The sequence below is a fragment of the Diachasma alloeum genome, unplaced genomic scaffold (genome assembly GCF_001412515.2).
Source record: "Diachasma alloeum isolate Michigan unplaced genomic scaffold, Dall2.0 Dall_scaffold_00419, whole genome shotgun sequence".
NCBI classification, from domain to species: domain Eukaryota; kingdom Metazoa; phylum Arthropoda; class Insecta; order Hymenoptera; family Braconidae; genus Diachasma; species Diachasma alloeum.
In genome coordinates, this window is record NW_021680558.1 from 240,213 (window position 1) to 255,263 (window position 15,051).

The 15,051-nt window shown below is 41.2% G+C and overlaps 1 protein-coding gene and 1 pseudogene across 1 annotated transcript; one reads left to right on the top strand and one right to left on the bottom strand.

The window, feature by feature from the left end:
- Window positions 1–10,068: 10,068 nt before the first annotated feature.
- LOC107042111 lies at window positions 10,069–10,714 on the top strand (annotated as a pseudogene).
- A 3,138-nt stretch (window positions 10,715–13,852) lies between these two features.
- On the bottom strand, window positions 13,853–14,812 carry LOC107042112. Its single transcript, XM_015263003.1, has 3 exons — window positions 14,746–14,812; window positions 14,374–14,645; window positions 13,853–14,284 (listed from the first exon to the last, which is right to left on the bottom strand). Exons 1-3 carry the CDS (start codon window positions 14,810–14,812, stop codon window positions 13,853–13,855), a joined length of 771 nt encoding a protein of 256 aa, XP_015118489.1.
- Window positions 14,813–15,051: the final 239 nt, after the last annotated feature.

Consider the following 15,051-nt stretch of genomic DNA (forward strand, 5'->3'; position numbering starts at 1 on the left):
GAATGATGCAACAGGATAGTATAAAGTCCAATGAGATTATTCGATGCTGGTTTGTGTTGCTGGATTGGTGAATGAATCGAGTTCAGATTTTGCACACTCCCACGAATGTAAATGAAGGAAAGACATTTTCAATTGTTACCAAAAATATCGTGCAGAGTACGTTTTTTGGTGCTCTTCTTCTTCTTCCGCCTCACTGTTTTCTGCTTACGCACGGCACGTTTCTATTTCTTATGAATTGTGCGGGACGTCTTACCTCCACGGCGCTTTACACGTTTATGAGTACGCCGGCGTGTTCTTGATCTTTTATATCAGTTCTTCTAGCTTATCAGTTGCTTTTCGCTTCAGATTCATTCCTGATTTGGTGAGACGTTTTTCTAATGATTCTTTCAAAGGTATACGTCGTATGGCAACATCGCCCAATACATTTACACCAGCACTCAGTGCTTCTTTCCCGAGGGCACGAGCGGCACCACCTAAGAATGGAACTATACGACGAAACAGTCCCCCGAGGAAAGCACCAATTCCGTGTCCTTTCTGATAGGGACCTCCCACGTAAATACGTCCAAATCTATTGTACCTTTCACTCGCACCTCCGCCGGCCTGTGTTTCATAATATGCGATGTAATGTGACATCTTATGTGTCCATCCGTTTAAAATGAAGTGTGAGGTTCAAAGGTCTGTACTCGAATGGTATAGGCCGTTCTTGGCCATCTCTTATATCTATCTCGATTGTACGAAATTCATTTTGCAGTAAAGGGATATAATTAAGCGATGAAAAAGTAATTGTTCTCGTGTTTCCATACGTGTAGTCAACACCGTTCAAAGGGGCTATACGTAAAGGCGAGGTTTGAACATCTCCTGTCACATATGGTCCACATAAATCACAATATATGTATATACGATCGGAAAAGGCTCGCGCTTGGCTAGCCGGGCGGTTTGCAGAAATTTTTTCATTTTCTTGAAAACCAAGACCGCAGTCAGGCAATTACCAAGACCGTCAGTCCCCAAAATATTTCTCAGCTTCCACGACAAATTAAGTAAATCTATTTGGCCTCTACATGATTAATTTCTCTCGCATACACGATACATCTTCATATAACCATGATCGTGTTTCTTTATTTCAAATAGTATATGATTACCCATCTGTGGTAAGTGATTCAAAGCTTCTTTCAAATGCTCCAGATTCTCGTATATTCTGCGGGGAACAGCATAGGCTGGAGTTTTTCATTGCTTATCCACAGGTTCATCCCCTTTGATGAAGGCTACATAACCGTCATCTCCGTTTTGAATGTGCAATAGACTACAGGGGTATTGTAATTCTGTGAGACCTACAACTCATGTGCCTGTGAAACAAACATCATGTGGTAGTTATGTTCTGAATCTCGTTGCTGTGTTATCTCGAAAATATTCCATGCTACTTTCACTCAAAAAGAGCATATAAAAATTATTCCTCTCCATTTTTTTTATGTTTTCTATTCTCAAGGCAGGAATCCATTAATTGAATTTGTCAGAATAGCCAACCTACTTTATTAGCACATGTTTGATCTTTCCTTTCCCTTTGTTTTTCCATATTTTCTCGATCTCATATGCTTCGGTAGTGTGTTCTTTGTTCACTAGCGTTAGTTCTTCTTCATAGAAAAAACCGTCGATTTCTTCTCCAGCTAAATCTTCAAGCTCATATGTTGGTAGTAATTGACGCCAGCGAGCACGCACAATTTTGAAAATCTCGTCACTCCAGTTGGACTCGTAACCTTTTTCAAAGACCCCTTTTGTCTTACTGATACGAACGTAATCATTCACTCTGTATGTAAGCCGACGCTGAAAATTTTGTTTATCTTGACGCTCATGAGATTTATTTACATTTTCTATTGCTTGATACGCATTTCCAAGTGTCACTTTTCGCTGGTGTCATTTTAACTTTGTTATGATATGACTTATTATACGCATCCACAAATTGTTGCAAAACATCAATGTATCGATAAGATTTTGTGTGTGTAAAATATCGCCACATTCGTTCCTTCAATGTTCTGTTGAAACGCTCCACTATAGCAGCTTTAATATCAGGATATCTCACAACAGGTTATGCTATATTTTCTTTTTTTTAATAATTTTTGTACCGTGTTGGCGAGGAACTCTTTTCCACGATCTGTTTGTAATAGCCGTGGTTTACGTCCTTGGACGAATACATGTTTGAATGCTTCACGGACACCGACCCCGGTCTTATCCGCCAATGGTTCCACCCATGCATATTTGCTGACAACTTCAATAACTGATAATAAGTACGTTGTATCGTCATTATATGATTTGAGTTTTTGCAAATCAAATCTGCCTCCCACACATCATATATCGTATCCACATGATAATGCAGTCGTGGAAAACATCTCTTTATAGGCTTATGAAAAGTATAAGCATTCTGCGCATTAAGCCACTGAACAATATCTTGGCGAGGTATTTTTTTCTAATGCTTCTGTATAATTCTGGTGGCCCCCAAACAACCAGCAGAATCCTCGGGTTTGCAATAAGTATCCTCTAACTTAACCTGCTCCATGCTTTTATACTTCAATTATTAGATGAGTCATTATTACCTTCGAACGCTAATGTTTATCCCTTTGTGATGTCTTAGGCGTGAAATATTTATTTGGGGAGTCTAATTGTTCATCCTGTGTAGGTTTAGATGTGGGCGCTGGTGAACGTATTGTCCAGAAACTTTTGTGACCAGCAAACTCTTTTGGTGTGTTGATATCCCGTAACAAACCAGCAAATAATTCTCTTCCTGGTGATTTTATTGCCATTTGCATCGCCAGCCTCAGCAAGTTATTTACCAAGCCAACAATATTTGACCCAGGTATACGAACTCCGTCCAATTGGACAATACCTGACGCATCCCACCTCAAACGCCCTTGCCCCGCAGATTCTTGAATATGCTTAAGTAATGCGCTAGATTATTTTTGATACTTGTTTGGTATGGCTGATATGATAAAGTTATTATCATATGGATGTAATTGTGTTGGCGGGATATTGTGATCTACCTTTTCTACACCCTCCATTTTACCCGTGAAAAATAAGTAACGTCTCAATACGTCCTGATATAATTTCCACTTTTCAGCTGCGTTTTTACCCGTCGAAGATTTCAATATATAAGCCATTTCGGTATCCAATCGTGACGCTACATCTCCAGGTGTTTGCACTATTTGGGAATCCATCAATCGTGGTTCTTGTACATACCTTGCACCTTGTTGGTAAATTCTATCGAAATTGTCTTGAGGTAGAAGTACCATTTTTCCTGTATGTTCCATATTAAAATAGTTTCGACATCAGTGCGCTAATGACTGGACCGAGAATCAATGGTAAAAAACTACCTCCTTTTTGGTTCACAATAATTTTCTTCTTCTGTTTTAAACTTTCATCTAATTTTCCCAATTTATGAAAAAAATATTTATGTTTAGACAATTTTTTCTTCTCCCCACTCTTGAGAGGAACGTTTCCGCTTAAAATATTTAATGTACACTCGCATATACACTTGATGAGTTTGAAATCGGCTGACTTAATGAAAGCACGACGTTACGCAAGTGGGGCTTCGCAGATTGCTTGTAACAAAATGGCGTTTTTCTTGCCGATCAGGCGCCGGGCAGTTATATGTTGATCTTGCCATCACACACGCATGACTGGAACATTCAGATCTGAGGTGTGCGCTTTTATATCACGCATTGAACGGGGGACTTATACAATTTTGTAAGAATCCGTAGGGAACACATTAGTACAGAATCTATAGTTATCAGGAGTGGATTGTTTCAAGTCTAATAATAAATAACGGTATTGCTTCTGCGTAGCATCAAAATATGCTTCTTGCAAAATCTTGGGATTTTCAGAGTAAACTTGTCGAGTTAATGAGCAACCTAAGCACGATGACGTGGATTTTCGAAGAGTACAATATAATTACTATTGAGAGAAATGTCTGTCTGGCCTTTCCCCTGGTGAAATAAATTATGGAATATGAAAATAACGCTTAAATTTTTATGATGACTCCATTTTGTAAAAAGATCCACAACAACACGCCCGCTATTTGAAGATTCATGCATAAGGTCGTCCAGAATAACGAGTTTGGCGCAAAATCGGGCGAAGCGGGTAGTCGTTCACGAAATTCTGCAAAGTTTTTATCGTAATCATTATAACTTGGCTGCCACTCTATATAATAGAAAATAACTTTGCAAACTTGCGTGTTACACATTCCATTAATTTCACCCAAAAAACGTTTGACAAACACCATCTTCCCACAACCAGTGGGTGTACACACAATAGCTGTGAACGGATAATTCCAACGTGGATCCATGATATCAACTGAAAGGGTAGAAATGTGGTATTCAAATAACTACTTTCATATCAATTATATACAAGGTTTAGTTACAAGAAATACTTTTATATGAACTATTTACAAATTTTATTTACAAAATTTTTTTATATTTACAAAATTATTATTATTTTATTATTATTCTATATTATTATTATTATTATTATTATTTTTTTTTTACAAACTTATCACGTAATGCGTGTTTGTTTTACCGGCCGATACCCATAAGTCACCGATGAACTACCGACCCGTTTACGTTTCGCTGTGGTGACCCTGACTATTTTCTCCTCAAGACGGGTGACTACCTGATGTTGTGCTGATCTACGTATACCTGTTGTATTGACTCTAAACGGGTCTTCGTTGTCTACAACAAGTCTACGCATAGCCCGACAATTGACTTTCTTGGATGTTCGAGAGTCAATTTTTATACCCTTTACCTTACAGCATTCAAATTCTATCCATTGAGTTGTTACACCGATATAACTATAAAACTTGGACCCACCATATAGGAATGAGGTGATGTAGCTTCTAGTTCCGCAGCAGGCCAGTTCATCGGTCGTTTCATCGAGCGCATTGCATGAAAGGGCATTAGAGTCACCCTCCCTAGTGAGGAAAAGAACAGAGTCGATGTCATAGTATAAAATACGCTCACCTAACATCTCTAAATATTTATACAATTATAACCTAGCTTGAGCAGTCACATACGCAGCAATCACGACATTACCATTTGCTGACATTTCGTAATCCTCTTCGACAAATCGCCAGTTTAGAAACATCTTATCTAATAGATTTCCCCTGTTCGTCGTTCAAGAAAACACAGCCCGTGACTTCCTTCCGAGGGTCAAACAGAAATGAGTGCACCTCTTCATAAGTTTCTACAACTTCTGTTTTTCCAAAATTTTGCGTTGAGCAAATTTGCCCCACAGTGAATTGAGCATAAGTTTTGCGACTGCCCTTTTACGTACGTTAAATTCTATTTTTTCGTGTCGAGTTGAATGCCTGTTTTATCATGAATATCCTGGATATACGCGGCTCTCGATTCAGTGGTATCACACGATTTCGGCCCCGGTTCGGGGTCGAATCGACAACCCAGGATTGATAAATCCTTCAAAAATTCCTTCCTTGTCTGTGTTCTGATTATATTGCGTTGTTTTATACATCCATATTTCATTTGATGCAATAATTTTAGAACCTAGCGATACGGCTCTTTCAATTCAGATGATACCCATGATCCTACTAGAGCGCGCTCAGAATCACTGTGTGTGCATTCACCATTATTCATCTCTTGACAACATTTCCTACACAACGAAAATATGAGTTCACCGTTTGCTTTCATTGGAAGAACAGGATGAAAAAGTTTAGTCGGGGGTTGTTTGAAACGCAACTAAAATTCCAGAACATTCTGGTCGACCATCGGCCTACTTCGAAAATCTCCGGGACCCTTCGGGTCATCAGTCATAAGTCACCGAAACACGCGCGAATGAGTTTAGGCTTAGCCTCTCACCGTACAAGTCTATCTCGGGCAAATCACCTGTACAAGTTTTATATCGCACCTCACCGAGTACAGTAGCTCTTTGAACCTCACCTAGCTCACTAGTAATCAAGTACATCACCGGTCTTTGTAAGATCACCGTTTTGTTCAGTACATCACCTCTGTTAATTAACTCAGTATAAATTCAGTGACTCAACGAATTGAAAGTGAAGAGACAATCATCAATTTAATTAGACATTCAACAATTTAAGACCAAAGAGTGTAATAATTAATTGACAAAGTGGTTCGATCCCACAAAATAAAGTGTGGTTTTTAAATCCGGCTCATCAGTAATTTTCCCAACAACTCCCTCCACATTTTCATCCCACATCCACCCTAAATTTAGTCATTTACCAAACAGGGGTAAAACTATACATTTAATTAGGCCTTCAACATTGGAGATATTATTAGGGCCACAGATTTTTTCAATTTCCGATACCCCGATAATGATATCAGGATGCCCTACAGAGAAAACACCAGTTTTACAAACAAAAGGATATAAAGAACAGACATCATTATAATTAATTTTTTCTCCAGGTTTGCAATCATAATGAGAAACTATATTCCTTGTTCTCCCGCTGAAAAATGCTTCTCGAGGGTTTAATGGAACGTGCACCCATACTTCATCGCGCTCCGCAAAGTCGCGCAATCCAGCATTATCGCGCTTCAAATCACTAACCTGGCACTCCCACATTTCTTCGAGTGTGTAACCAATACGCTGGATTAATAAATTGATAGCGAGTGTCCGTTCATACCGTTCTTGAAGAGAATCACGTTTGTGGATTTTTTTCTCTCGTAGTGTAGTATAACACACGGGGCACCCATGCCGGTAGCATGCCTGAAACTCGAATACAAACTCCCTGCCGTCCGGGACTTTGTAATACCCGTCGACTTCGTAGTTTGTCCTTGGTATTTTGAATTCACGAGCCTTGCGAGCATGAGTAATATTCATATTCCTCATATGTTCCGCCCACATGAGCCACTCAATCGCCACTTTCGATTGGTTTCTACAAAAACGATCCCCTCTGCGCGGGATGATACCGACTGTATCTTTATTCAAAAACATTTTCCGATAAGTGCGCATTGAGAGTGAAGCCAACGTCGTGCATTCGGAAAACGGGCGAATACCAGAAATACTTTCATTTAAAGTCCTAAATGCGGTATACTCCACTCTCAAAATCGCTAAGAACGGCCTCTCGTCTTTTCGTCTGTTTTTCTATCTTCTCCTCAGGCCAATCGGGGTAGGTACTACCGTTTTGACATTCGTTTCTACTAGCCATCTGTATTATCGAATGACTCATTTTCTATAAAATGTTCAATATATAGCCGCGGTGTATATACTTTTTTAATCTGTTCTGCGTAACATCATGCATGGGGATCGTGACGTGGGGATACCAATACCAGAAGCAAATATGTACTCGTTCAGGTCGCCCTCTATTTCCATGAAATTCATTGTCACGAATGCAGAGCAAACATCTATTCTTTAAATTATGCTAATGAGACATAATTCTCCGACCACTAACTCATATCAGAGATGTCATTATAGTCCCAACCGATTTCAGAAGGGGGCTGACAGCCAATTAAATTGCATCGAAACAATAACGGCGCTAACTCTCGCAAATCTTCATCTTCTGAGTAAAACACATGACGTTTGTATATATAAACGGCTTGGCACAAATCAAACGGGTGAATTTGTCACATGTTTAAATCACAAGATGTAATAACGCCTTGTACAGCGCCCCAACCGGAAAAATTCAAAACGCACCTTGTTTTTACTTTTACTACAGCTATTGTGTGACCTTTCTTGTTAATGAGATATTTTTTGCTCAAATACATTTCTATCTCTGAAAATGCATTTCCCCACTCCATGGGTCGTACACAAAAGTGAAACGGTGAGCACGTCTGACTTATCTCCGCTAGGAATTTAGTTTTTAAAGATATGCGCGAAAAGACAATATCAGAATATGGTGAAGACATATTGGATACTAACTTCATCTTGGTTCTTCTCGTTGTTCTATTAGCAGTGAGGTGAGACCAAAACGTTCTTATTGGATTACAAAATCTCCATTTGAACCAATAAGAAATAAATTATATAAAATATAAACGTCACAACAAACTAAAAATATAAAAAACTTCCTAGATACGTAAAAACTAAATCATCTGCATTGGCTATTTCCATCACAGCAGTGCCACCGTCATCTCCCATTCTTGACGTCGTGTCCCCTCCACAGCAACATCTATCTTGCAGTAAAAGCGAGAAGAAACGATGACACGAGGAAACGGGAAAACGAGGAAGCGACAAAACGAAGAAATGAGAAAACGATGAAACGAGAAAACGAGTCTTTGAATGGGTACATGTCAGTATAATCGGGATGATAAGGCGTTTCTATTGCAGAGTATGGCCTTGAAAGGAGAGTATATTCTGGTCCAATAATCTGTCGAGTTGGCAGCACGCAAAATACGAAATTCGGATTCATAACAAAATTTCAGCTTCTCACAAACACCACGGGTCTTCCTGAGGAAAGTCAAGTAGCGATGGAAAGCCTGTTTCCCACTTTCAAGATCGTTAGTAAAACGGTTAACGTATGACATGATAAAATAGGTCTAACTTATATCAGGTGAAAAATTGAACTAACTGTGAGGTTTCCACTTAACCCCTTAAATTTCCAGAATAGAAAATACCTATTGATACATTTTTAAGAAATTTGAATATGAAATATTCATGTCAGCCGTTTTCAGTAAAATTGTCTCGGGTCCTAATTTAGGAAACACTTGTGTAAACATCCACTGTGGCAGTGCGGATAATAGAACAATACCAATACATCCGGGGCAAAAGTTACCCCATCTGCATGTCTAGACGGTAGTAATGTCAAAAAATGATTAAAAGAGCAAAAATACTTACCATTTAATCCGTATATGGGTAACACGTGTGCACTAATGTTGATACGGATACGCATGCGCTCCCCTCTACTCCGCGTGACCGTATGTGAGTATTAAAAACCAGTACTGATGGCGTGATATTCATATACATTTGTCTCACCATGTTCCAAACAGACATCTCATCCGTGGTTGACGATTACGCGTGTATTAATGATACCATATCTCCGGGGTATTATAGATCCCTTCAAGAGTTACCATTGTTTGAGGGGAAATTGAAAGGTTTCTCCTCGCAAAGTGTCGGAGCCAAACGTAAATCTAATGCAGAAGACAACTCTGTAAACAAAGAAAACCAGCCTCCCATGGTGAAGAAGCAGAATGTTGGAACGACTAAACTGGCGGGGATTTTCACGGATCAACCTTTATTACTTGTGGATACTTTGTCGATCAATAAAGTCCGTACAAAACAAGTGACCACTGATTTATTGTGGACCGTAAAGGGTACTCTCACGCCCGTGGTGCGGATAATTACATTTTCCCGGATAGTGATCACGCTGACCCCTTCGGAATGGTACAGCATGGCTGAACATATACCAATCATACTTCAGTATTTCCCTGATGAGTCTGAATCACCGGAGGATGATGAAAAATTCGCATCGCTATCCTGTGGTCCAGGTAAAAAAATTGGTTTCACCCTTTCAAGTTGCGGCTATAGAGCAAGCCTCATCTCTGATCTTGGGGCCAAGACGGATATCTACGTGTTGAATAGCACGATTCGCCCTGTATCATGGCGGAAGAACTGGACTACTCAACGTACGCAGTATTTGGAGAATATACCTGGAGAGACCTATAAGCAAGGTGTTGTGGTCAACTTGACTACTCTTTTGTGGATGGAAATCATAGAGTGTAATAGAAAAAAGTGGTTGTCGCATGATATCATAACAAACACCATTTTCAAATATTTTGAACAGTTGTTTGACATAACTCGTCACAATTTTGCATATAAAAATGTGAATGTTGAAAATCTTTTCGATTTCCTTGGACAAATTCTCACGTTATACACCGGCGAAATTGTTCAAGAATTAAGCTTGGCAATTGATGCGGAAAAAAATAGAAACCGAGTAGCTGCAGAAACACAAAAATCTGTAACTTTTTCGCTGTGGATGAAGAATAAATTGAAATGAAACATTAAAATGATACTAATATATTTCCCACACCTCAATTTCCCCCCGCCATGGTCTTCAGATATATTACTTTATCCACCTATCGGCTTCTTCATTATAAAAAATTCTCTTGTGGTGATCGCATCAACATGGATGTTACTTTCGTTATCCAAGATTTGCGTGGCAAAAATGGGAAATTCTTGCCAAAAGAAATTGCTATTGCTGAGGGAGTATTTCTTTCGCACTGGATTTTGAATGCATCTTACCCGTACTTAGACCTTTCTGCCTGCTGGAGTGAGACGAACAATAGACTCACAACCAACAATCACGGAACCGAGTGGCATGATGGGGATACAGAAGTGCGGGATGCTTTACATAATATTAGTGAGCTGTACAAATGCTCGCCGTATTTTCACTATTGATGGTGAGGAAGCTGTATACCTCCAGATCTTATCTGCAAGAGAGACCATAAATTTGGGTACAGAGACGGATTTCAAAAACAATACATGTCGGCAGAATGAAGAAAAAACTGTGTGTTACTTCCATGCCATGAAAAACAAGATGGATACTCAGATGTATAAGTGCGCTTCACAAACAGTTATAAATATACGTAATCATTTAATTCATAAGAAGTGGAAGGACAATACAACGCGTCAGTGTTCAAGAGTCGAGACTGATGACAAGTTCAACGACGCCGACACTCAAAACATCGACACTAAAACCCTTATTCGTAAAGGAATTTTCAATATTTTTTGGAAACTTTTGCATATCAAATTGATAGAACGGGTATTGTAACTCTAGAGAGATGAAATTCATTTTTAAAAGAAGACCGAGCACGGCCCAAACCTTAGGTTTACCTACATTTCGTAGTCGTTGTGCCGAAACTATTGAGCACCATAGGAGGTATTTATTGGATTTTACTCATAGCCATCGCACTGACCAGCGCTACGCGCCTTCTGATCAACCGCAAAAATATAGATATTGAAATCGGTAATACCGAAGACGATCCTTAAGATGAGGAGACACCCTCCGTTGTATACATTCTAATTATAATGATATGTCTAGTCTCATCAACTGTAGGCCCTTTATATGTATTAGGAATGGAATGGTTAGATGCTCTTTTCATTCATTATTATTATTATTGCATACCCGATCTTTTCAATGAAATGTTAGGTAACTCATCCTTGACACAAAATGTAACCAAAATGTTGAATAAAACTGTAGAAAATGTAAAATTTGTACAAGGGTTTCATTGTCTATTGATAACGCATTCCTAACACCAGACCCTTCCGGACAGGTGCTGCGAATGGCAGCTGTGTTTACCTAAGGCCCGCCAGACGCTACCCCCTCCACGTTCATAGTCACTTGGAACTTGTTCTCGAATATTTTACGATTTCCGCCTTTACCACCCCACCCCTCTTTCTACCCACCGCCCTCTTTCCACCCACCATCCCCTTAGCGCCCGTCGCCCCCTTACTGCCCGCCACCGCCTTAATGCCCACCACCCCGTCTTACCTCCCGCCACCCCCACTCACCATCCTCCTCAGACACCAGCGCCACCGGTAGATGGGTAGTATAGCACCCTTTATATTAGATGGGTAATACACCCATTATTTTGTTTAATATTAATTTATTTGATAAATTTCACATCTTCACGTTACTCGCATAGGCTCAGACATGAAGAATACTCAGTATGGAGTTGAAAAATTGTTTCGATTCCTTCAAATTCACCATAAACCCCCAGAAGGACCCGAAACGACACCCCCGCGAATGCAGCCACTCTCAGCGTTACCCAGGAGTCACGTCGGGGACGTGGTGGCGCGGCGACTCCCACGCCGACAATGGACAATCCCTAACGACAATGGACAATTCGATAGAATTGAGACCTCCGATCATCCTCCTATGATCATATTAATAATTATAAATTTGAATGTCTAAAATTTATGTGAATGTCTTAATACATATTTTTTCACTATAAATTTCATTAAAGTTCTTTAATGTCAATTATGGATATGCTGAACATATTCCATCGTTTTCTCAATTCCTCAAACCCAACATTATTTATCCCGGAGTACACCTCAAGCACTAACATCCACAGAGACACCCCCCTGAGCCCCCCGCGAGCGACTGATAAATCGGAAAACCTCAAAATAATTAAGGAGAAAACATCGAAATTGTGTGGCAGAGCTTCAATTCGAACTTCATCTTCAATCTTCATCTCGACAAAACAAAAATGGAGATCTTTCTATGTATATTGTGTCTGGTAATTCCATACCTGGGGATGGCGTCTTTAAGGTCTCTCCACACTCTTTCAATTTGTTGTGTATGTGCCCCTGTTTTTTTGTTTATGAATCCTTTCCTGTGGCTGACGGTTTGATGGTATTATCTGTGGTTGTTAAGTCCAGAATACCTTCGCCAACAGTTGGTCATAACCAAAGTTGTTGTTCTAATATACTTGACTATATTCTTCTTCAAGGTGTAGAAATCACGCCTGGCAACAGGTACAATAAACGTCTTCTTTGTGTTTCTCTCGATACCCCCAAACACCCATACTCCTTTGATGTATCTGCCTCTATTGTATTTACGCGTGGGATCTCTCCTAGCCCAGCGCTCGCCCAGCGAGCAACCACTATTTCAATGATTTTGGTATATTTATTAATAGATTTTTTAAGAAATTTGTAAATGTTTATTTAGGAATTTACGTTTAACTTTGTTGACACAAACATATATTTCAAACAATGAACATAATTTGCCTAGTGGGAGTCTAGAACCCCGCAAAAATCGTACCATCTCTTTGGCTCACTGAATTATCACATTGTTGTATGAATGTTTTTTTATGAGGTCTTAGAACTTTGAATTTGTTTCTACACCTGTATAATCCTTTAGAATTGTCTAAACTCAACATTATCCCGCATTGTTCACATAAAAATTCACTTTTAATATGTATTTATTCCTGAGATATTCTGATATTTCACTCTCACTCTCGCAAATACATGCGAATTGGAATAGTAACATGACTCTTATCGTAACGGATTAAGAAGTGATTTCACTGGGCCGAGAGCACGACGTTCACAGTGACTGTTCCCCCCTCCCTCACGGGAATTATTCGTAATAATTCGTAGATTTTTGGTTTGCCTCTATATGGTTTCCGCGCGTTTATTTCATCAATTTTATTGTTCGGTTTTATAGATTAACAGTACTGTGGCTATAAAATTAGTTATTATTCGGAGGGTGCTATACTTCCTCTCTACCGCGCCACCTCTTCCCCCACTCACCACCCCAGCGCCCCGCCAACAAACGAACAGCGACTTCAGCGCCACCTGGTGGGGAAAGTTGGAATTAATATCAGACAACACTTAATACTACTCACGTGCATGTTTCGGGTTGTTTGTGTGGGGCTTTCGCCCCTAACTGTCACCTTCTGGACTGTTCAGCCCGTTCAGCTCCCTTTTCACGATTCTGTGATCTTTTCAGACCACTGGCGAGTTTTTCCTCATTCTTTCCCAGGATGTTTATTGGGAATCTTGTGGTCTTTTCAGACCACTTTTCTCCCTACTTCTCAGCCTGCAATAAGCAACAAAAAAAAATATTTGGGCAAAAAAAAGCATTAAAAAAAAGTCTCGGCTGTCGGGACCTTCTCCACCTGCTTCAGGTAGTTCTGGCCTTCTCCTCACCAGCTGGGGCGCCAACTCTCCTCTCCTAGTGCTTCAGAGTGAGTTTCTGCGCCTTGCGACGCAGATTCCTCATCGTTTTTCTCCTCAGTCCGGCTTCCGGAGACCTCTTCTGCCCCATGGGTGACCTTGGTGCCGCGGCCGGGGTACTCTTCGGGGTAGGTGGGGCCGAAGGCGGCGCTGTCTCCGCTCATCTCCGTTTTGTTTCTGCCTCCATGGCTTTTAAGACGTCCCTAGTGACATTACGGCCGAACTTTGGGATTCAGGGATCTCTTGCCTTCTTCTCCTCCTGGCACGGGATGCAGTCCCTGGTCTCCCTCCCCGGTCGTCCGCACCTCCAACAGTAGGTGGTGAGAGGTTCAGGGCAGTTTTTTCCGCCGTGCCCAGGTTTTCTACAATTCCGGCAAAGCTTTGCTGGTACAAACGTGGGACGGCGTCTCTTCATCTTGGGGTACTCCGCCCAATCAGGATCTCCGTCGAGCTGAGATGATCTGGTGGCAATCTCATTGTCCCCAGGCATCTTCCTCTCCAGGATCCTTGTTCCCGAGGAGACTCCCGCTTGCCCCTCGCCACCGTGCTGCAGCAATATCAGGCGCATCTCTCTCTCCTTTTCCAAGGAGTCGGGGTTAATCGGACGTTGGAGTCCCTTTCCCCTCTTCTTCTCTTTCCCCTTAGCTCCCTTGTTCTCCGACATCTTCGGAATTTCCGTCGATGCCGAGGGGCCGGATTGGCCAGGGGAAGAATTTGCTCGGCCGTCCTGGCGAGGAGCTGAGGGGTCTTTACGAGGGCCTCAGCCAAAATCTTCGCCAGAGTGGCGTTCGCTTCTTCGGGGGAAACGAGCTCCTCCGCCATCTTTCCTTCCTCCCTCTCGGAAGCTATCTCTCGAGGGGACTCTTCCGTCCCCCTCGTTTCCTCCGGAGTGGGTATCTCAGGAGGAGGTGGGATCACCACAGTGGTGGTCACATCCTCCGTCATGGCCACGTCTATCAGATCGTCCTCGCCGGCGTCCAGCAGCTGCTGCATGGAGTCAAGCTCCATCTCCGTAATGTCCACCTCTGGAATATGCAAGTGTATTAATGCCGGTATTATTAAATCTTCGTCGCTTTGCAGCGACTCAGATCCAATTTTCTTCCCTCCTTCGACAGATTGCACTGCCTTGGGTTTCCTCGGCCGTAGTTACGACCTTCTGCACCAGCTGCTCGAGAATTTCCTCCTTCGCCATTGCTCGGGGTTTCGTGAAAACACGTCAACCGCAAACTGTTCCACAAGAGAGACATAACCGCTTCCGTCCGTACAGGGTGACGTCCAAAAGAGAAAAGAGCTCGCCTCGTGGTCAGTACACCGGACTCGAGAAAGTCGAAGGTAGGAGATTAAGGGTGCATCTCAATCAAATAGATCGCCACATGTGGTCCCCCCTGGTGACATTCGATCCATATGTGCATATAGGCGCATTCTTTTAAA